Source organism: Nansenia antarctica, assembly GCF_963989245.1.
Source record: "Nansenia antarctica genome assembly, chromosome: 9".
Classification (NCBI taxonomy): domain Eukaryota; kingdom Metazoa; phylum Chordata; class Actinopteri; order Argentiniformes; family Microstomatidae; genus Nansenia; species Nansenia antarctica.
The window spans coordinates 38,884,630-38,908,676 of NC_137679.1; the positions used below are offsets into that span (position 1 = coordinate 38,884,630).

The 24,047-nt window shown below is 48.9% G+C and overlaps 1 protein-coding gene across 2 annotated transcripts; it reads right to left on the minus strand.

Annotated features, from left to right (window-relative positions):
* Positions 1–669: 669 nt before the first annotated feature.
* Positions 670–23,830, minus strand: LOC308165111 (TSC22 domain family protein 1-like; the record flags this gene model as incomplete). 2 transcript variants are annotated; one of them, XM_080539218.1, is made up of 3 exons in its annotated part: positions 670–1,044; positions 2,677–2,728; positions 23,770–23,830. In XM_080539218.1, the coding sequence occupies 2 exons, from the start codon at positions 2,677–2,679 to the stop codon at positions 769–771; spliced, it is 279 nt and encodes a 92-aa protein (XP_080395344.1). In that variant the 3' UTR covers positions 670–768. The 2 variants fall into 2 exon arrangements, with proteins under 2 accessions (XP_080395344.1, XP_080395343.1); XM_080539217.1 differs by lacking the exon at positions 23,770–23,830 and adding an exon at positions 3,331–3,452.
* Between the last annotated feature and the right edge of the window lie 217 nt (positions 23,831–24,047).

Genomic DNA, 24,047 nt, shown 5'->3' on the forward strand with positions numbered 1-24,047 from the left:
TCTCTTATTACCTATTTCTGCGGTGGTCCCTTCAGTTACTGGTAGCTCTTCACAACTGTCACTGACAAAAGTGCTTGTTCTTTGTTTCAAACTCGCAGCAAAAAACAAAAACAAAAAATCTGAAACATATGAGGGGGGGGGGTTGGGTGGGATGTGGGGGGAGGAGGGGGGCAATAACGGCATAATTCCAAGAGTCGCTGCGGAAATTCGACATGACACTCTGAACAAAAAATCTCCCAGCATGCAGTGCCAGTGAGCTCGGCGCACCACCCCCCGGTCGCGGGAGAAGTGGGGTGCGCGCTCCCGTCGCCCTTGGCGACCAGTGGCCGTCGGCCCCGTTCACCTATCCCTCTTTTTCTTCGTCGCCATGACGATTGTCTGAAGCAGGTAGAAGCCGTAGAGAACGCTGATCCGTCAGAGTCTTACACTCTGTTAAATAAATGTGCAAAAAAAAAAAAAGAGAAGAAAAAACGTCTATAGATTTGTTTTTTTGTCATAGCGTGCTCTCCTTGATTGTGGCATTATTCGTTTATTGTTGCTTCGCTTGGGGGGTGTAGTAGTTCACAGTATGGTAAAGGCTCCCTCTTGTCCTCCTCTTCTTCTCCTCCTCCTCCTCTCCCCTGGCTGACCCATCCCCTATCCCCCAGCTCCCAGCCCCAGGGTGTGGCTCAGGGGGTTTGGGTGGGTGGGTGGGTTGGGGGGTGGGGGTCTCTCTGCTCCAGGGCGGTAGCTAGTGCCTATAGGGGGGGGGGGGGGGTGGGGGTGGTGCTATGCGGAGGTCTCGGAGCTCTGTGCAGAGGAGGGGAGGGCCTGCTGCTGCTGCTGCGGCGCGGTGCCCAGGCCGGGGGGCTGGGTGCTGCCCGAGGGGGACCCCGTCTGCACCTGGGCCTGGAACTGGGCCATCTGCTCCGGACTGGCCAGGGTCTTCAGCAGGTTGTTCTCCTGCTCCAGCTGAGAGTTCCTCTCCATCAGGTCCTTGATCTGCTCCTTCAGCACCTCCACCTCCTCGCGCACGGCGTACATCAGGTGGCTCTTCACCAGATCCTGGGGGAGGGACAGGAGAGAGAGAGCGCAGAGGGTGGGGGGGGGGGGGGGCAGGAAGAGAGGGGGGGGAGGGGGGAGGACAGGGAGAGAGCAAGAGAGAGGAGAGGGAGGATAGGGAGAGAGAGACGAAGAGGACGGAGAGAGAGGGGGAGGATAGGGAGGGAGAGAGACGAAGAGGACGGAGAGAGAGGGGGAGGAGAGGACAGAGAGAGAGAGGGACGGAGAGGACAGGGAGAGAGAGGGACGGAGAGGACAGGGAGAGAGGGAGGATAGGGAGAGGACAGGAAGATGGAGAGGAAGGAGAGAGAGAGAGAGAGAACGGACAGAGAGAGAGAGAGAGGATGAACAGAGAGAGGGGGAGGGAGAGGGAGGAGAGAGAGGTTAGACGTGTCACACCTTCATTCAATCATCCATAAGACAGTTCCTCACATAGCAAACACATCAGTGAGAGGCATGGGTCAGCCTTGTATAACACAACACAACACAGCACTGATATATGCACAGATAAATCACCCTAGACAAAGTGCAGTACACAAGGCAATAGAAATGTACTGAACGAATGAATGAATGTGTGGATGATCAAAATTCTTCTGACCATCAGAAAAACACCTAGCAGCTGACAAATGTCTTCTGTGCACGTCTGGTGACATTCTGATGAAATTAGGAAGCTATTGTGTGGCGTCATCCCCATAGCGCTGCAGTCAGTCAGCAGTCCTATCCTATTGTGTGGAAGCAAGGAAAGCACTGCCCGTGCGGTCTGAGTGTAATCCGTGCATCCCTCTTCTCCGCGGGACCCACCCCTTCTGAGCTGGACGCGAAGGAACAAAATGTTCTGCATCGAGAGGGGGAGGAGCCACACCGACGGGCTCGGGTTATTTATAACAAGGCGTCGCAGCCCGGCCGCTTGCCTGGCAACAACGTGTGAATCTCAACCGCCTCTCCGTGTCAAATATAAACACAGTCAAAATTAGTCTCAAAGTCTCCCTTGGCCGCTGCCACAAAAAAAAAAGTGTGGATGTTGCATTATAGGAGCGGTTCTCCATCACCTCACGGACGATGATTAAACGTTTTGAGTGTCGTGACTTCAATCACACTCGGTTCTTTTGTTTTTGTAACACCTGATTTTGTGCGATCTGCCAAAGTGAAAGCGATGACTGAAGATGAAGTCAACAAAAAAATCATTTAGGCTGACTAGCCGAAATAAATAAATAAATAATGCACATTTGTCCATGGGCTTTTACATGTTCGGTTCATTCATTCGGCAGTGGATGGGGCAAGTAGCCCCATCGGTTATATCTGGAGCGCGTCCGGTCTCCCCTTTTCAATGAACTCGTTTCGGGGGTCATGCAAAGTAACCCAAAGCCATCTATGTAGGCTATATACAATGTAAGAATAGTTCACAGTATGTTATTATAAGCAGACGAGCGATAAAATACAACGTAGCCAGTCTTCCCTTTGTTAGGAGCGCGTCTAGTTACATAACTTGGGCAACTAAGACAGGTCGCAAATACCAATGCACAGCGGTCAATTGTTTACTAACAAACAACCCTTGAAGCAACCTAAGCTATTTATGCCATGTTGTAATATATATAATATAATCATATATAATGACTACAAAGACAGTACACTTACCATTGCTTGTTCGATTTTGTTGTCAATCGCCACAACACTGGCACCAGATGAGCTGCAATTAAAAAACACACACATGATCAATTGAAAGCATTAAACAACTAAAAAAAACATCTCATAATCTAAACAGTTGGTCTTTGTGCGAGCGCATCTCTGCTGCTTTGTCGTGTTTGGGAAACAAACGGAGCTTCGGGGGAGATGCACCTTGATCCTTTGTACAATCCGTTGTTGTTAGATTTCTGCCATGACCGCTTTCCCAGAGGACGCTTTATAATATATACATTAACAAATGATGGACATTGAATACCCGCAAAGGCTTTTTCGAAGTACAGTACTGAAATTTGTATCGAAAAGTTCATCACTGCGTCGTTCAGATTGCTGTCTCAGTAGATTATAACACATCGGGTGGCGTTGGCATGCAGCCTCGGTCGGGCATCACAAGGCAACATTAAGGACACGATGATGATAATAATAATAATGATAAGACTTATAATAACAATGATAATAATGCATTGAAACCATTGAGTGACCATTTCCCCCATTGAACCCTCATGTTCTCATTCATTCTATCATGCATACAGTCCCTGCGACGTAGCCTATAAACGTCGCAGGCGAACACTTCCAAATTGTACACATAATCTAAGGAAAAGCATTTACCTATTGTCAACCGTGAAAGGGGGGTTCTCTTTCCCAAGCACAGAAGACAGAAATGATATTGACAGATTCCCCAATTGGTAAACGCCTAGGTCCATCGCCACCGTGTAACACTGGGAATTCATTGTATTCCGTCCATCAACACCAAAACAAAAGGCAGGACTTTTTTTCCAGATGTATAAAATATCCAACGATATAAAAGTAAAAAACAATAAATTCACATCATTTCAAATGCGGTTCTCGGTTCTCCGGGCGACGCAAAGGCTCGCAACCGGGTCCGATGGCTTGATCCAGCCGCAGCACACAGACCGGCTCGGTGCAATAACCTCCGTTAGGTGGAAGACCGCAGCCCACGTCCCGACTGCATAATGTATGCATGAAACTGGCACTATGGTGTCTGTGATTGGCGGAGAGCTACATCATTGTAATAATATATGCATGAAACCGGCGCTGCGGTGGCTGTGATTGGCGGAGAGCTAAAGCATTATAATAACCTATGCGGAAACGGTAACGCGATTGGCGGAGAGCTAAATCATTATAATAATCTATGCGGAAACGGGAACGCCTCCACCTGGGGCACAACTTGTGCTTCACGACGTAGTCCAACCCAGCGACTCAAACACCACATCGCCAACATAGAAGATAGAAGCCCGAAAGGGAGAAAAAAAACGAGCAGGACATTGTATTTTTTTTTTAAAATCACACATTTAAAGCATTTGACAACTGCCACAACTTCAGCCTAATCTTGCATATGAGATATTAGCCTGATACTATAATACTGTAATCTTACGCCGAGGTATAACACAGAGGAACCGCAATGGTGTCCAGACGTGTAGAGGCGTGAAGGTGAAGGGGAAAGAATGTTGTTTTGACTGTATTTGAGATGCGCTGAAAGTCTGTGGCAGGTGTGGGAATGTTGGTCGGGTCTCTAGAACCAGTCCGCTATGTGCAACAATGCCTCCACCTGTCGGTTACTGTGGTACCATGTTTCGACACCAAACTGGTTCACATAGAAAGACTACAACACAATTACAGCAGTAGCTAATGTTGCCTAAAACCATCAAACACCAATAAACTACCTCGGTAGTTTCAATGACATTACGCTACAACACCGTACTACCGAAATACTGTTTTACAGAATCTACTATCAGCTTCTAATACTAATATCAAACGATATGGCTTCGAAACCATCATAAATACTACTTGTATAAGAAAATAAACCACGTGATTAATTGAAAGGATTAAACTAGTAAACATCTCATAATCTAAACAGTTGCCCTTTGTATGAGCGCATCTCTCTGCTGTTTCGTCGTGTTTGACTTATTTATGAGTTACTTAGCCTATATAAGAATAATATAGCCCACAATAAGAAATATATAAGAACAATATATACATATAGTAATTAAAAGGCAAACGGGCAACAGATAAGTTAAATGATCTAAATATTATAAAGTCACAGTCAGCTCCGACTATAAGATCCTTTTGTCTCATCAGCGCCCGAGAACCGTTGATCCATTATTAGTCTCGGATTGGCTGAGTGATCTGGGAACATTCTGTTCTCAGTGAGCCAATCACGGGAGGATGCCAGTATAAACAGTTGCCTACTGATAGTGAGTGAATAACTGAAAGGGAAACAGTCGTTTGGCAAAGACTAGAGTTGTACATGATAATGTGATGAGTGAGTTGAGTGCTATTCGAGCCAAAAAGCGAGAGGGTTGCAAATACTCAGAGTGGAAGAGGACTCGCATCAAAGAAAGAAGAAATGATATTCAGAGACATGAAACTCTCATCCTCCCTTCCTCCACCTATATATCCAGTTAGTCACCTGAGTCCAAGCCCTGTGTCATTTGGCCAAGTGATTATTTGGTAATCCATTGATCTATTATAATATTCAGTGACACATTCAAAACATTGGTTACCAGAGTAACCAGGGTATGGTAGCTGTCCTGGACTGCACGTATATAACACCGTATTCCAAAGCGATTTACATTCACCCATTCACACACCAATGGCGGCAAGCTACCATGCAAGGCGCAAGCCCGCTCATTGGGAGCAATTTGGGGTTCAGTGTCTTGCCCAAGGACACTTCGACACGTGGCCAGCCGGGGATCGAACTGCCGACCTTGTGATCATTAGACGCGGGGTCTACCTCCTGAGCGACAGCCCTCCTCCTTGCTTACGTCATTGACAGATTGTTTGTATATTGGCAGTGATAGAGAGAGACAGACAGAAACCGCTTACAGGTAGAAAGGGGCGAGACCTGGAATCATCAGTGATCAGGAAATGTCAGTGATCCATTCTTATGCTCTAACAAGCCTCACACCTCCACTGTCCCTCATCAGCATTCAATGACCCATCAAAACCCATTCGCCATCCTCCTCTGAGCTTCCTATGGACAGGTTTAGTAGTAGTGGGTAGCGTTGGTGCCACCAAAGGGTGATCAGTGAGTTGGACTGGTGATCAGGTCATGAGTTCAAATCCCACCTGGGAACACCACCACTAGTGTGCGTGCGCCCCCCCGCCCCCCCCATACATAGCCCTAAATTACTCCAGGGAGACTGTCCCTGTAATCTCTAACTGTAAACCGCTTTGGTTAAAAGCATCTGCTTGAATGGTTAAAATGTAAAAACATTTAAATCACTTTCCATTGGCATTCTTTAGGTGTGGTCACTGCCCCGGGGGTGTTCTATAGCGCTGTGTTGACAATGATGCGCTTGGCTGGCGCCATGGTGACAAAGGTAGCTGCGAGGCTAACCACAAGGCGGGGAAGTTGAGGGTGTTAGCATGCTTTACATACCTTTACAATGTGCGTATTGACTTGATGGAGCGACACACACATTTCCAATTGGGTCAATAGAGATGCTGAATAGAGAACTAATTGATTTGACTGTTTGAGGTTTTAGCAAAAAACTTGTTTGGGCACGAAGGCCTATTGGGCAACGTGTCACTGTGGTGTGCGTGACTAGGACATGACCTCAAGTAGCCTTGAGAACCCTGAGATGGTTCTGGAGCCTAATAATAATAATAATAATAATAATAATAATACATTAGACTTATATAGCACTTCTCTAGACACTCAAAGACGCTTTACAAACTGAAAAGATCGAGTAGTAATAATAAAAAGAAACAAAAGGTAAATAGAAGAAAGTATAGGGGCCTAATTGAGGTAGTGCTGGGGACACATGGGAAGGGGAGGGGGAGAGGGTTAACTGGTGAAGAAGAGGTGGGTTTTGGTGGGGTCTGTTTAAATGTTGGCAGGGTGTTGGCCTGTCTGATGTGGTTGGGGAGGGCGTCCCAGAGGGACGGGGCTGCGGTTGAAAAGGCCCCATCACCCCAGGTCCGGAGCTTGGTCCTGGCGGTCTTGAGGGTGGTTTGGAAGGAAGGAGCCTATCTCCTGTTTCCGTAGCGTGAGGCGGCTTGATGTACAAGTACACCCCCCTGGACATGACGCTGGTATGTCGCAGGGCCTTTCCCCCAATCCAACCCTTAATGCTGAGTGCCAAGCAGGGAGGCATCGGGTACCATTTCTATAGTCTTTGGTATGACTCGGCCGGGGATCGAACTCACAAATTCTCTAGATCCCAAGTTCATTGATGCCATATGCTGTACTATGCCCTGCGTACGTATCTGAAATCAAACAATTACTATGAGGTTACATTTGGAGGCATTTGCTTGCACTCAAGCAGACAAGATCTACTCTATCATCCACTACCCCCCTGCACTGTCTCCAGAGACACCTGCCCCTCCCCCAATGCTGTTTCTCCTGAGACCTCTACTACCCCCCTGCACTGTCTCCAGAGACACCTGCTCCCCCCAATACTGTCTCTCCTGAGACATCTACTACCCCCCTGCACTGTCTCCAGAGACACCTGCCCCTCCCCCCCCCAATACTGTTTCTCCTGAGACATCTACTACCCCCTTGTACTGTTTCTCCAGTGTCTATATTATATATTTTTTTAAAGTTCTTCTAGCACGACGACTGCCAATGGTCGCTGGCCTGAGCTAGATTACTTTTCCTGCAACGACTGGTGGATTGATGATTCACTTACTTAGTCAAATGCATTGATTGTAAGTCGCTTTGGAATAAGGCGTCTGCTGAATGGCCCAAAATGTAAATGTAACAAGATGTTTCTGTACACCTCAGGATTCATCTGCTGCTGCGGTCAGCAGTTACATCATCAACTAAGTTAGCCAGTTAGAACGGCAGGTAAACATACCCAAAGCAGCTCACTTACCAGAAACCCCCTGTCAAGCCAATTGTCCCATTACTGTTTGTGCCCTGAAATAGATGGACTATTTTTAACAAAAAGTGTTTAGTTTTGAATGTCTTTAATCTCTACTGTGACCTCATAGTAGCCGTTTGATTTCAAATCCAAACATTTGGGAGTCGAACAAAGATAACAATGCTGTCCCGCTGGGCACTGTACATCGGTCTGACAAAGGTGGTCAATTTGACTTTTTTCTTTAATTCTTCAGCATTTTAGCATGTTGTTTTTCATCAGTGCTTGTCCTAGTTTAAGACCTTTGTTCTCAGTCTCTCTCGGAAAATGAGGAGGAGTGGGCTAGTGGTCTGGTTGGGGGCTGATAAGGGAAGGGCACTGCATCAGCACCACAACAATGAACACACAGAACAATGGGACGTCGTCGAGGTTGGACTTCAGTCAGTTCCAATGACTACACACTCAGAAAAGGAAGGTTCTAAATGGGTTCTCCTTTTGTTGCCATAGGGGAACCCTTTGAAGGAACATTTTGGGGTCCATTTAAATATGTTTTTAGACCAGAACCGGCCACGGCCTTACCTCTATTCATGTCTTTAAGACCCCCCCCCCCCCCCCTCACCCCCTCCAACCTTGCTACGTTCTTTGACCTTTAACCTGGGACATGAGCTCCTCTCAGTCAACTCTCTCATGCTCTAAGTATCTTAGTGTTGTTATATCTGTCCTCAGGGCTGGGTTAGGGTCAGGACTGAGCCATTCAGAGGCCGCAGGTTTGTACTGGGACTGTAGCGCTGGTACAGTGGTAGAGAGATGGCCTGAGGAGGAAGAGGAGGAGAAGGAGGAGGTCATGGCGGGGGTATAATCGGCTGCTTGTTGTGGTTACACAACAGTGGTCAAGCTGGCTGCTAGGAGGACTTGATAGCCTTGGGATATCGCCATGGTAACCTGGGAACTGGTCAGTGTTCAGGCTTCGGTGGATTGAGATAGACGATAACGTGATGTTTTTCCTACAATGTAAAGTGGGGATGGGTGGGTATCGGTGGAGGCTGGTGGAGGTAGAACAATGGAGGACGGGGTCACTGTAATGCATGGAACGGAATGATGGATGGTACCCTACACACACACACACACACACACACACACACACACACACACGTTTGATAGCATTCTGTCCTTCCATGCATTACACCAATGAGCCCATCCTCCGATTTCTGCCTCCACCAGCCTCCCCTGACTCCCATAGCGAGACACGGCCCTTTGTCTCTGCTCATGTCCAGTATATCGTCACGTGGTTACAGACTAGTCGCCAACCCCCATGTTTACATCACAGTGATGAACTCTAAGACTGACTCCAATTGAGAGAAGAACCTTGCATACATGTGCGTGCACAAACTGCTATTCCCCGAGGCTTACAGGCATTCCTACAACATCACATACCCAGGCTCAGGTGATGCACCTTGGCAGGACTGCCTCTGGTTGGGCAGAGGGTTTGTTGTTGGCAAGTAGAGCAATTTCATGCACATATATTCCCTGCTGAGATACTGAATCCCCAAGTACGCTTTCTAAATTCTAAATTAGAGGTGTGGTGGGATAAAAAACCTGACCTAGAAACCACTGACTTCACGAGTCACGACACTTCAACCCTTTTCTAGTATACGAACACATTTGAAGTCCAATAAACTAACGTAGGCTACAGCAGGAGGTATTATGCTGACCCCCAAAACAGACAGAAGTAAAAAAAAAACTAAAAACTAAATAAAATATGCCATTTAGCTGACGCTTTTAGAGTGCATACATTTTTTTGTATATATGGTCCCAGTGGGACTCGAACCCACAACCTAAGCGTTGTCAGCACCATGCTGTACCAACCGAGCCACAGAGGAGCATCAGAAGTTTGAAGGGGTGGGGCACAACGGCACCACACAGCATCGTAAACAACACCCTGATCTCCCACCAGGCTACAGCACAAAGAGATGGATGGATAGATAGACAGATTGATAGATAGATAGATAGATGGATAGATAGATAGATGGATAGATGGATAGATAGATGGATAGATAGATAGATAGAGGGATAGATAGATAGATAGATAGACAGATACAGATAGATAGGTAAATAAGATGGACAGATAAGATAGATTAGATAGAGGTAGATACAGACAGATAGATAGATAGACAGATAAGATAGATAGATAGAGGTAGATACAGACAGATAGATAGGTAGATAGATAGACCGATAAGATGGATAGATAGGTAAATAAGATGGACAGATAAGATAGATTAGATAGAAGTAGATACAGACAGATAGATAGATAGACAGATAAGATAGATAGACAGATACTTTATTGATCCCTGAGGGGAACATTTGACATCTGAAACATCATCTACAACAAATCTACAACAGTCCAGTGTGATTTAACGTCACCCAGATGGAGCCAGCCAGCCTGAGGAGGACTTAGTAGGACTCACAGTCAGCAGAAAAGCTCTCCTACAGCTCCTTCAGTCACCTCACCTCACCGCCCTTTAACCCCTCCACCGCCGCCGCCGCCCCGTGGATCTAAGCGCCCACTGCTACGCCCCAACCCCAACCCCATAATAAGGATGGCCACGGCCATCGCCGCGGTTACCTCTTCAGATGCTTCTCCAGCTCCCAGAAGAGCAGCTTCAGGGCCATGTCGTCCCTGTCAGGCGGGAACACCGCCCCGCGAGCAGCCGGCGGCCACCACTCTCTCATTGACGCCTCTCCGCCGAAACGCACATACGACGCACGCACGCACCCCACCTACCCTAACCCCCCCACCCCTCCTAAAAAAATATACACACACACACGCGCACACAGAGAGAGAGAGAGAGAGAGCACCACTCGGTCTGACTGACCCACGCCCTTCGACCCTGGCCCCCCTGATCCTCTCTACGGGCGAGCGTGCTCTACTGGCGAGCGCTGAGGCACAAAAGGGACCTGGGATGGGGATGAGGATGTCTGTGTGTGTGTGTGTGTGTGTGTATGTTTGTGTGTGTGTGTAAACGGGCACGCGCCTGCCTGAGTGCGCGCCCCCCGCCCCCACCCACCCATCGAGCCCCCTCCTTGCATCATATATAGACTGGCAGGCGATTGGCCAGGAGAACAGGAGAGAGAGGGTGGGGGGGGTTTAAACCATGATGTCACTCTCTTAACGGGTCACGTGACCGTTATGTAAACTGTCAGGAGAGATTAGGGGGGATTCGTCCAATGGGATGAGCCGCTTTCGACCACACACCCCTGCCAGCGCGCGGGAGGCTGAACTGCTAAGGCCCGCCCCCCCTCCTAAGGCCTGCCCCCCCCCCACGTCATCCATCTCTCCCTGCTGTTGCTGAGTGAGTTTCATCCTCTCTTCTGTTTGGGAGAGCAGAGGAGAGGAGGGGAGGAGGAGAGGAGAGGAGAGGAGGGGAGGAGGAGAGGAGAGGAGAAGAGAGGAGGGGAGGGGAGGAGGAGAGGAGAGGAGAGAAGAGGAGGGGAGGAGGAGAGGAGAGGAGAGGAGAGGAGAGGAGAGGAGAGGAGAGGAGAGGAGAGGAGAGGGGAGGGGAGGGGGAGAGGAGAGGAGAGATATCATTCTTGGACCAGAGGTGTTGTATACTAGAACAGAGCTGTCCACACACACACACACACACACACACCTTCATGAGCTTGTGGACATCCTGTCACTTCTCATCAGCTCTCTTGGATAAACACACACACACGTGTGTGCGCACAGATGTACACACACACACACACACACACACATGATCAGCTAAGCTCACGTGCGACCATGCTACAGTCACACACTCGCACCCTCACAGACATGCGCACACACACACACACACACACTCCGCATCAGCGCATCCGTGTCACACGAACAAGCCAGCAGGCAGGCGCACGCACACGCACAAGCACACACACAGACACACACAGACACACACAGACACACACACACACACACACACACACACACACACACACACACACACACATAAACATACACATACACACACACACACCCTGAAAAGAGCAGTACCAAGAAGTAATGCTTTAGAACAAAGGAAAAGAGAGGGACTCCCTGGCTTGCCCTCCCCCTTTTTCTCTCCTCCCCTCTCCTCCCTTCGCCCCCCTCCCCTCCCCTCCCGCCAAGCTTGGTCAAAGATGGCGGGTCAGGCGCGAGTCGGAGGATAGAAAATGGCCGACACAGGGAAGCGTTGAGTCGCCCAGCCCCTTCCCAGCTCCCTCATCTGCTGTTGTTGTTGTTGTTGTTGTGACTCTCACTTTAGCTGCACAAACATTCAAACAAACAAACAAACAAACATGCCAACAAACAAACCAACGGACCTCGAGGAGGACAACAACAACACCCCCTTCCTTCCCAACTCACCTCCGGATCACCACGGATACCGGCAGCCGCTGTGCGCTCACCTGGTTTTGTGACTGTTTTTATGCTGACAGCGTTTAACTGACACGGAGGACAACAGACGTTTGGAATAGAGGTGATGACCTGACAGTGACAGTGAAAGGCTGTGTGTGTGTGTGTGTGTGTGTGTGTGAGAGAGACTAAAGCTGCTGAGTGGAGGCTAGGCGCTACTCTGTCCTCTCTACACTCTGTAGCCGTGCGAGTGTGTGTGTGTGTGTGTGCTTAGGAGAATATTTTCGTCCAGACCAATGGGCTGTGTGTGTCCGTGGCAGATGACAAATACAGTTCGGTTGACGACGGGTGGGGCGACTGCCTGTGACATCAGAGGTAGACGTTTAAGCAGATTAGAGTCTCGCCCATGCGCCTACCAATCACACGGCAGGTAGAAGACTCCCACAATGCACAGATCTAGGACCACATCCCAACCCCCCCCGCCGACCCCCCCTCCCGATCGTAACCCTTTACCAGCAGGGGGGAGGAGGGGGGGGGGGGTAACGCTAAAATGACCTGAGGTCAACATCTAGGGGCGAATGTATGCTCCAGCCAATCACAGAGGATGCCATACCCTCTATTCAGCCAATAGCAGCGTTCATTCATTATACATAAACTTACTTCCTTGGCTGCACTGCGTGTGTGCGTGCGTGCGTGTGCCTGTGTGTGTGCGTGTGCATGTATAGATGACCTAGATATGACCCGATCTCAATGGTAATGCATAGATGCACCGTAGGACGGTTAATTAATCTGTTCCGATCTGTTTCTTGGACTGCGTCTAAACACAACAAGGCTCGGAATGCAGAACGAATTGACGTAATGAAAACACGGAAACTGGGAGCTGCTCCAGAATTCCTGTTTATGCCTAGATGCAAGTCTCTCTCTCTCACACACACACACACACACACACACACACACACACACACTGTCGTGCCAAATCCCGATTTGATATCGACTCCTCGTTTCTGGCTTGTGGATGTTCTCTGTTATGTAACGACCGCTAATCCCTAAACGACTCATTAGAACATCGCCGTGGGGGTCTCTCACACACACACACACACACACACACGCTAACGCTCTCACACACGCTAGCGCTCTCACACACGCTAGCGTTGTGCACAGTGAGCCGATGGTGTGGTCCTCTGTGGCTCAGTTGGTGGAGCGTGGCGCTAACAACACTTAGGTTGTGGGTCCGATTCCTGCTGGGACCATATGTACTGAAAGAATATACGCACTCACTGCAATGTAAGTGGCTTTGGGTAAAAGCGTCAGCTGAATGACACATATAATGTATTATGACACCGTCTGGGAGAACCTCCATATTTAGCCTTTTAGACAGAAGAAGAAGAGGCGGCCTATCCCCAGTAAGATATGACGCTTTTGTCTGAAAACACGCCACCACCCCCACCCCCACCCCCACCATCACGCCACTCCACGGAGGTGACGACTCCAGGGACATTCAGGCTTCGGTGAACCCCTCCCATCCTCCGCCATTTCCCGAGAAAACCAACCCCCTGGTTGTGACGAGGAAACCGTTAGAGAAGAGAACAACCAAAAAACAAAATGGCCTCCTACTCCCTCCTCCTCCTCCTTGCCGCACCCCCAATGGCACAGTTTACACAAGATGGCCGCCTCGCCACTGACGCGCCGGGAGAGAGGCTCAGACGACGACGCGCCGGAGGAGAGAAAGAAAACAGATCGATGGACAGAACGAAACAAACGGGACGACCGGGGTCGCTCGCTCAGAATTAGTGTTCGCACGCTAGCACGGAGAGGAGCGCGGGAGCGAGAAAAACGGCTAACAGCGGGCGACCTCTCACTTCCCGTCCTAAAAAAACCCAAACCCTAAGTGCAATACTCCCCGCTTCTCTATAAGAACACCATAACAAGCTTGCGTGCAGACTTTAGTTGTGTAAGCTACACTACCCCCGCCCCCCCCTCCCCCCCTAGCCTCTTCTAGGAAGAGGGGAAAAACTGAAAAGGGCAGAGAGAGAGAGAGAGAGAGAGAGAGAGAGGGAGGAGAAATGAAATACAGTTGAGAGACAGTGATTTAAGAGGGGGAGGACAGGGAGGAGAGAGAGAGAGAATCGTAGCGTTTTCTCGTGGAGAGGGAGAGAGTTCTAGAAGGGACAGGAGAGAGAAGGGCAACTGTTTCTCTCTCCCTCACCCCTTCCCCTCCTCCCCATCCCTCCCTCCCTCCCTCCCTCCCTCACAAAGACAGCCAGCCGAGTGTGAATAACCCTTCCGCCTCACTTCATTGTGCCGTTTGAGTGTGGGGGTGGGGGGGGCAGGGGGTCAATTAGCGGCCCCTCTTTCTGGGTACAGTGTGTGGTCCACCCAGCAAATCCCCCCCCCCATAACACAACAACTGGGCCCTCATGGGATAGGAGGGGTAGGGGGGACAACTGCATGGAACAGACTGAGGAACAGTATCATTCCATGAGCCTGTCCTCCGATCCATGTCTACCTCTGCCAGCCTCCCCTGGTCTACCTCTACCAGCCTCCCCTGATCTACCTCTGCCAGCCTCCCCTGATCTACCTCTACCAGCCTCCCCTGGTCTACCTCTGCCAGCCTCCCCTGGTCTACCTCTACCAGCCTCCCCTGATCTACCTCTACCAGCCTCCCCTGATCTACCTCCGCCAGCCTCCCCTGGTCTACCTCTGCCAGCCTCCCCTGATCTACCTCTACCAGCCTCCCCTGATCTACCTCTACCAGCCTCCCCTGGTCTACCTCTGCCAGCCTCCTCTGGTCTACAGGACCTCCACCACCAGTGTCTACAGCGGTCAGCCTTTCTCCCTCTGGCCCCCCCTCCCCACCAGTGTCCCTAGGGGGCCGTGTTGGTCTCCTTGGCCAGAGCAACCAAATGCAAATACACAAACAGAGACGGGACTGAATAGAATGTGTTTAACCAAGAAACCCCTGTACTCCCCCCCCCCCCACACACACACACACACACACACCACCTCATCACAAAGCACTCATCCATCACACTGACATATTAGTTGAGTTACGTAACAGCACACACACACTCACACAGGGCTGAATGGGTTGCCATGGTGACCATAGGAGTGTTGTCGTGTCTTTTCTTGTTGGGGGGGGGGACTGGGGGGTACTGTAGGATTTAGGGTTGTATAAGAGGGGACTCCTCTGATTTGGCTGGCAGATGTATTGCCACTCAGAGGTCTGTTTTTCTGCTCTCCATCCCTCCCTCCATCCCTCTCTCTCTCCATCTGTTATGTCAGCATAAGTCATGCTGAGGCTCTCTCTCTCTCTCTCTGTGTGTGTCTCTCTCTCTCCCTCTGTGTCTCTCGTTTTCTCTGTCTCTCTCTCCCTCCCTCTCTCTCCCTCCCTCTCTCTCTGTCTCTCTCTCTCCCTCCCTCCCTCTCTCTCTCTCTCTCTCTCCCTCTCCCTCTCTCTCTCTGTGTATGTGTCTCTCTCATCATGTTTCCTCTCCAGCAGTGAAGCAGAGGCCTGTTGTGAGGGTACGTGTAAGAGAGGGAATGACTGTGTACCAGTGTGTGTGTGTGTGTGTGTGTGTGTGTGTGTGAGAGACAGAGGGGGAACATTTGTGTACCTGTGTGTGTGTGTGTGTGTGTGTGAGAGAGAGAGATAGAGGGGGAACGTTTGTGTACCAGTGTGTGTGTGTGTGTGTGTGTGTGAGCACGTTTGTGTACCTGTCTGTGTGTGTGTGTGTGTGTGTGTGCGTGCGTGTGTATTCCTGCAAAATATGAAAATCCATCACACGTCGACCATAGTCCCATTCATAAATATAGGCTATGCAGTATCCAACCATGTACAGTGGGGCGGGGTGCGTTCAATAATACAGTAAGGTTGAAACGCTCAGTGGACTAGAACAGAGTCGAACATTATTGATTATTAACGTACGCTTCTCTGCTCCGTCCGTCGTTGCAAAAGTGTTTAATTTTACCAACATCAGTCAAAAGACCCCCCTGCCAAGGGTGACTTTATATTAACCGAAAACGCATTAAAAAGATGCTTCATTTTGTAGCCAATCAGAGTGTTGTTGCTAGGTAGAATACCACATAGAACACTTGGAACACTGGAGGTGGTGAGAGTTCTGGAATGTTTGGCAGTTGGTGAGCAGGAGGGAGGAGGGCGGAGTGTTTAAACACGGCTGCTGCCCTCTGCTGGCTGGACCAGCATGCACTGCAGGAGAGTGGCGATGTCATCTCTTTGTCAGTGTCAGTGTGTGTGTGTGTGTGTGTGTGTGTGTGTGTGTGTGTGTGTCTGTGACTGCCGCAACATCGATGTCTGAAGGCGTGTTCAAATGACACTGAGCCATTCTCACGCGAGGGGAGTGGGTTATACTCTGTGTGTGTGTGTGTGTGTGTGTGTGTGTGTGTGCATCATATGTATTATGCTGTCTGTGTGTGTGTGTGTGTGTGTGTGTCCATCATATGTATTATACTGTGGGTGTGTGTGTGTCTGTATATGGATCCCTAAGATTCCTCTGCACTTTGAGAAGTGTGATAGAGAGACAAAGAGAGAGAATGAGAGTGTGTGTGAGAGAGAGAGAGAGAGAGAGAGAATCAGAGAGGGGTTGGGCATGACCGGTTAAAACCAGACCTCTCTGCCGCTCTTCCTCTTCCTCCTCTTCCTCATCCTCCTCCTCCACAGTCGAGCCCCTGAGACACAGGCAGATCCTTTTCTTTAAAACATTACTTCCTCTCCACACCCCTGTGCTCACACACACACACACACCCCTTCTCCAGCTTGCGCATCCTTCCTCAAGACTCCTCGTGTGGAGGGCACAAGGCTAGCAAACGTGACGCCTGCCAACCCCCCCCACAGCCCCCCCCACCCTGTACACCTCGCCATAGCAACCCCCCACCCCCACCCTGTGGTGACATCAGTCTGTGGGAGCCCTGGCCAGATCACAGTGGGGGGGGGGGGGTTTGAGGACACACTCTCTTCATACAACGCGCTGTGTGTTGATACTAGAGATGGTGTGTGTTTTGGTTTTGACATCCAAACACGACTTAGTTTAAGAACACTGTGTTTTTTTACGACAGCCAATCGAAACAGAGGAGCAGTGGTTTCCATGTCAACGTGGTAGGACGTTAGGACGGCGATCAGCGATTGGAGCTTATAGAGGCGTGTTCAGATGACGGCCTTGATCCTTTCATCTAGCCCACACATCGGGGGAAAGGACTCTATGTACGCTACAGTGACATGTCCCTAGGATGGGGAGAGGACGGGGGGGGCGAGGGAGGAGAGGATGGGGAGAGGAGGAGGAGGGAGGAGGAGAGGGGGAGAGGGGGAGAAGGGGGCAATAAGGAGCTGACACAAGCAATACCATAAAACACCTCAACATGAACAATGGCCCCATTGACCAAGCATCAACAACACACTCAGTCAACACACTTAGGAGACATGGGGGCCTATATATAGACACGCGCACACACACACACACACACACACACACACACAAACTAATAATAAGGTGACATCATTGGCACACAGGAGCTGTTTTCCAACTGTGTGCAAATGAGAGGGAAGCGAAGGCGAGAGAGAGACACCATGAGGAAACACGTTTTTACGACCGGTGACACGCAAAGCAGCTTTTTATGGGTTACATAAAAACTGTGGCCCAGATGAGCCGATGCTGCCATCTGCTGGACGGATTAGGCAACTACATGCCATGGAAAACAAAATGTTCTCAATAAAACCAGTGGTTTCCCAAACACTTTCTGCATGCTGAGTTTTTCCATTATCTCAGGTAATAAAAGCGATAGTTCTTCTGACCTGGAGTCAGTCTTGTAACCAGGAGCAGCACAGAGCTCCCAGCAGCTCCGACACCACCAGCCTGGTTATTAAACACCACTGGGCTAGATGACTCAGTCACAGCAGCCAATCAGCACTCTGCTGCCCTGCGCAAACCAGGGGGGTATTCCATCAATGTCACAGCAGCCAATCAGCTCTCTGCTGCCCTGCGCAAACCAGGGGGGTATTCCATCAATGTCACTAAAGGAAAATCTAGGCCTCGCGAGATTTAGCGAAATAAGCCTAGATTTTCCGTTAGCGACATTGATGGAATACCCCCCAGGCTTTCATGTGCATACAATGGTCAAATTAGGGCAAAAAACTAATAAACCTTAATATGTCTAATACCTGCAATGAGAACTAGTCCAGTGGGAGTTGTGAATGCTGTGCCTAGCGTTTCCATGATATGCGAGGCATTTTCAGACTGTTAACAAAAAACGACATGTTTTCTCAGAACCATGTTAAAATCAAGCTACACTAAAAACACACTCTGTAGTAGAGTTGTCAAGTATTTTAGTTTTGCTCTGCTCAATACAATTTTTTTTTTTTTTTTTTTACATGTTTCACTCAAATGTAGGTTTCAGGTCCTGTATTGAAAAACCATCAATATTTTCTGTTTTTCTCCCTCCCCTCCACCCACCTTTCCCTCTTGAACATGTCTGCATAGAAGCATAGGTACTCATTTCCGGAAAAGAAAACTTGGCAGACTTCCCCCCCCCCTTCCCTATATAACTTCCCTATATAACTTCATGTCCCTGACTGACTGGGACCGGCTGTTCTATTTCTCCCTGCGGCAATCCAGCAACATCTTTTCAGGGTGCTTATTCCCATCAAGAGTAGTACATCTTCGGTTCTCTTCTCACGAGCGGAAAACCTGTGTGTGTGTGTGTGTGTGTGTGTGTGCTCCTGCATCCCGAGAGAGAAACTGGAATAGCGAGCCTGAGGCGCATGGTGTGACAGGTGGGTTATCCAACCAGCCATCACAGACGGAGCATTCATGATTCAGACAAGCAGGCCTGAGGGCCTCATTGGTAGAGTACTATATATATTGAAGAATGTATGAACTGACTGACATGAGTCGCTTTGCATAGAAGCGTCACCTGAATGGCATGTATTATTATTATTATGATTATGATTATGATTATTATGCCTAGACAAGAGTCCTTGAAGTAGAAGTTTCTTTGGCCAGTAGGTGTCGCTAAAGAGCGTCTTAAGAGCGTCTTAAGCCTCTCTTGCTTTACAGTGTCCCGAGTCACAGACCATTTGAGAGGTGACGTTTTGAAATGCCGTCATTCGCCGAGGCTATCGTCCTCGTTCTCAGAGCTGTGGTTATCATAATCAGAGTGCAATAAAAAGTGTCCCTATCACATGACATGCCTTTGTCCACAAGGCCTTTACCATGTCCCAACCCCTACACCTGAGCACCAGTTGTTCAAAAACGTTTAATCTGGATCAGAATGATCCTGATTCTTTTTTGCTTTCCAGGACCAGATCTACAGTGGGGGAAATAAGTATTGAACACATCAACATTTTGTCCAGTAAATGTATTTCCAATGAGCCTATTCAAGTGAAATTGGCACCAGACTTCGGTATTAACTCAAACAATTCAGACAAGAAATCTCAACATTAAAGTCTGTATGTAAAATAATGTTTTGTGTAATAAAGTGGGATGAAACAGGAAAGTCAATACTTATTTCCCCCACTGTATCTGGCTGGCTTTGAGTCATAGAGAGGGAAATCAGCCAGCTTGATCTGATCCTGGACAGCAAAAAAGATTCCGGATCATTCTGACCAAGATTAAAAGTTTTGAACAACTGGACCCTGGAGCATCATTAGCCTTACAACATCATCATCATCATCATCATCATGAGCAGCCCTGTACAGGTGTTTCAGATTCAGAATCAGATTATATAACCACAGGAAGTCACCCAGCAGCACACTCCTTATCAGAGCAGCTCAAGTTACAGGAGGAGTGTAAGAGAGTAACATTCCTATAGGCTTCTGTTCCTGACACCGCAGCCAATAACAATAAGTATAAGCAGTATAAACAAAGTGACGGATGACAGCTCAGATGACAAGTAAGCTAACGATTTGTCAATAAACCAGAACACACATGTCAACCACACCACCTCAGAACTCCACCTCAGAACAGCTCCTCATCCCTCAACTGATGGGACAGGATCCTCCAGTCAGACCAAACAACACACAACACGGGGGGCGCTTCGTGGCGTAGCACCAGGGTCGGGTCTCCCCCCCGGGTCGATTCTGGCTGCCGACACATCCTGCATGTCATCCCTCCTCTCTCTCTCTCTCACCCATCCATCCTGTCAATCTATACTTTCTCTATCCTAATAAAGTAGAATGCCCTAAAAACATATAGTATGTATTAAACACAACACACTGATCCAGGCCACGGTGTCCTGTACTACACGTCCCAGAGGCCTTTGCAACACTAGCCACAGAGTCTTTATGCTGCCTGCATCTTAAATCATCTGACCCCTGACCTTCTAGCGCAGAGGAAATACAGAGACATCGCTATGCCATCTATACAATGTATTGATATACAGTATATCTATATCAATGGCCCCTGGTCAGAGCATAGATTACTTTTTCTTGCTATGCCTGATAGATAGATGATTCACTTACTTAGACAAATGTATCGCTTTGGATGACGGCGTCTGGTAAACACCAACAATATAAATATCTATACTGTACCTGTCTGTCTCTACTGCACCTGTCTGTCTGTCTCTACTGTACCTGTCTGTCTGTCTCTACTGTACCTGTCTGTCTGTCTGTACTGTACCTGTCTGTCTCTACTGTACCTGTCTGTCTCTACTGTACCTGTCTGTCTGTCTTTACTGTACCTGTCTGTCTGTCTCTACTGTACCTGTCTGTCTGTCTCTACTGTACCTGTCTGTCTCTACTGTACCTGTCTGTCTGTACTGTACCTGTCTGTCTGTACTGTACCTGTCTGTCTGTACTGTACCTGTCTGTCTGTCTCTACTGTACCTGTCTGTCTGTACTGTACCTGTCTGTCTGTCTCTACTGTACCTGTCTGTCTGTACTGTACCTGTCTGTCTCTACTGCACCTGTCTGTCTTTACTGTACCTGTCTGTCTCTACTGTACCTGTCTGTCTGTACTGTACCTGTCTGTCTCTACTGCACCTGTCTGTCTGTACTGTACCTGTCTGTCTCTACTGCACCTGTCTGTCTTTACTGTACCTGTCTGTCTCTACTGCACCTGTCTGTCTGTACTGTACCTGTCTGTCTGTCTCTACACTGAGCCAATAAAGGTTCATGAATACAACGCTTCAGTGTAGAGACCTAACTCTGACTACTACAGGAGGTTCATGATGTGCAGAGTCATTTTCTGTGCCAGAAGTCAGGCTCTTGTGCTTCGTTGTTTGATTTTTGCCTTTATTTTGGGAAATAAAGTTGTTAGTATAAAGGGTTGGAGGGACAGGGCCCAAACATGACATCTACTGGAGATGAGACATCTTCACCTGTACTGTCTCCTCCTGTACAAATAACTACTCACCAAAACCTATATATGGTTATATTACATGGTTATAGATATAAGTTATAGATATTACATGGTTATATAGAGATATGTTATATGGTTATAGAGATATGTTATATGGTTATAGAGGTATGTTATATGGTTATAGAGATATGTTATATGGTTATAGAGATATGTTATATGGTTATAGAGGTATGTTATATGGTTATAGAGGTATGTTATATGGTTATAGATATATGTTATATGGTGATAGAGGTATGTTATATGGTTATAGAGGTATGTTATATGGTTATAGAGATATGTTATATGGTTATAGAGGTATGTTATATGGTTATAGAGATATGTTATATGGTTATAGAGGTATGTTATATGGTTATAGATATTACATGGTTATATAGAGATATGTTATATGGTTATAGAGATATGTTATATGGTTATAGAGATATATTATATGGTTATAGATATATGTTATATGGTTATAGATGTATGTTATATGGTTATAGAGATATGTTATATGGTTATAGAGATATATTATATGGTTATAGATATATGTTATATGGTTATAGAGATGACTGTTAGGAGCCTAGAGACACACACACACACACACGTATAGTCTTTTAGTCTTTCCTAAGCACAGCGTCACTGGTAATAAACATACAGACTGGATCTGTTGTTTACATCTTACGCAACACCACACCACCCCCCCCCCCCCCCCCCCCCCCCTGTCAATCAATCTCCTTTCACTTTCACAGAGAGAGAGGGAGAGAGAGGGAAAGAGAGAAAGGGGGGGGGAGAGACCAAGAAGGGGGAGAGAGAAAGAGAGGCAGAGGGGGGAGAGAGAGAGAGAGAGGGGGGAGAGAGATTGAGATAGATGCAGAGTACAAACATGCTTGGGCGAACACTGAAAGAACATACAGTATGTACAATCAGCACACACACACACACATACTGTACATGTACACACACACACACTGTACATGTACACACACATACTGTACATGTACACACGTACTGTACACACACAATAACATGTACTTTTCTGTACTTTTCCAGCCCATCGGGCAGAGGAACCATTACCAGAACACATTCCACACAGGTCACACACAGCTGAGCGGGGATAAGAGAATGGATAGAGTGAGAGAAAGGAAGAGTGACAGTTGGAATCTCTCATATCTGACACGAGTGGGGGGGGGGGTGTGGGGGGCGGTGGGGAGGAGGATCAACTGTCACAGTGTGTGTGTGTGTGTGTGTGTGTGTGTGTGTGTGGGGGGGGGGGGTGTCGTGCCGTGGAAGGCTGACAAAAAGCAAAAAAGCACCCCCTAAAATACTGCTCCGTCAGCCAACAGGCCTGCTGCTCCTAACAGCGGGCCTAGCCTCTGGCCCGGGCCCAGAACTCACACCCTCACCCCCCCCCACGGACCACGGCGCCGACCAGCACGCGCGCTGTATCGTAGCAGCCCCCCTCCACAGCTGAAACAACAAACAGCCCCGACCGACCAGGCCTTCTGCTGACGTCACCCGTCCGAACGGAGCACGCTAAGAAGTCAGAACACCCTGACTTCTGTAAACGCCACACCCCCCCCCAAACCCATCCAACCACCCCCACCCCACCCGGATCTCACACACACACAAAGTTTAGAACAACGTGTACTCTGGAGGAGGGCTAGGAGCCTTGCTAGGGGGACATTGTACTGTAAATATAGGTTACCACAAAACGGGATCTATCTATATTTAGACAATGGCGGACGGCCACTTCACTAGGAAAGTATGAGTGAATGGAGCCAGCGCTGGAGGGGGGGGGATAGATAGCTTGCACGCCAGCGTACTCTCTCAACAACGTATGAATAAACCATGAAGCGTCACTACGGGGCAATAAAGAGAGAGAGGGAGAGAGAGAAGGAGAGAGGCTGATTGAAAGGTGAGGATGGAGAGATCCGATAGATAGGCGAGGGAGAGGGAGAGGGAATCGATCGCAGGGACCTCGCTCTGAGGGTGATTGATGTGTTGAGGTGGGCAAAGCAGTGCATGATGGTCTTATTTCCCCTCTCCCCTCCCCTCCCTTCCCCTCCCTCCCCCCTCGGTGACTCAGCATTACAGAACAGGGGGCAATGAGTTCTTCAATATCAACAACGGGTCTGCTGACTAATTCTTGGATTTCAGTTGTTGAATTCTAGGGATTTCGGCCTTTTTCCCCTCATATGGTTCAAATGAAAACACTGCCAGGCGTTCTTCTGTGACAAACCATCTGTCTCTGCCTTGCATGTTCAGGAAACACCATCATACAGTGGAGAGAACAGTCTGTTTTGGAATTGCAGAATTAACAGCCCTATGCTGCTAACCCATCAGAGGCCTGACCCCCACCCCCCTCCTCCTCCTCCTCCTCCTCCTTCCCCCACACCTCTCTCCTCCTTCTCCTCCTCCTTCTTCTCCTCCTCCTCCTCCTCATCATCCCCCCACCCCTCCTTCTCCTCCTCTCCCCCACCACCTCCTCCTCCCCCTCCTCCCCCCTCACCTGTCCTCGTCTCCGTCCACCGCCACCTTGTGAGCGTGAGCAGCGGTGTGGGCAGTGTGAGCGTGGGTCCTCAGGCCCACGGCCGCTGCCACCAGGGCGGCGCCGGTGGTGGTCGACGACGCCATCCCCATCCCGGCCGCGCCGGCCCCCCCCACTCCTCCTCCTACTCCTCCTCCGCCGGCCCCCTGCCTGGGCATGGCCGCCCCCAGCATGGACTGGTGCTGGAACAGCAGCCGCTGGCTGGCGTCCTCCAGCTGGGCGGTGGTCAGGCTAGCCAT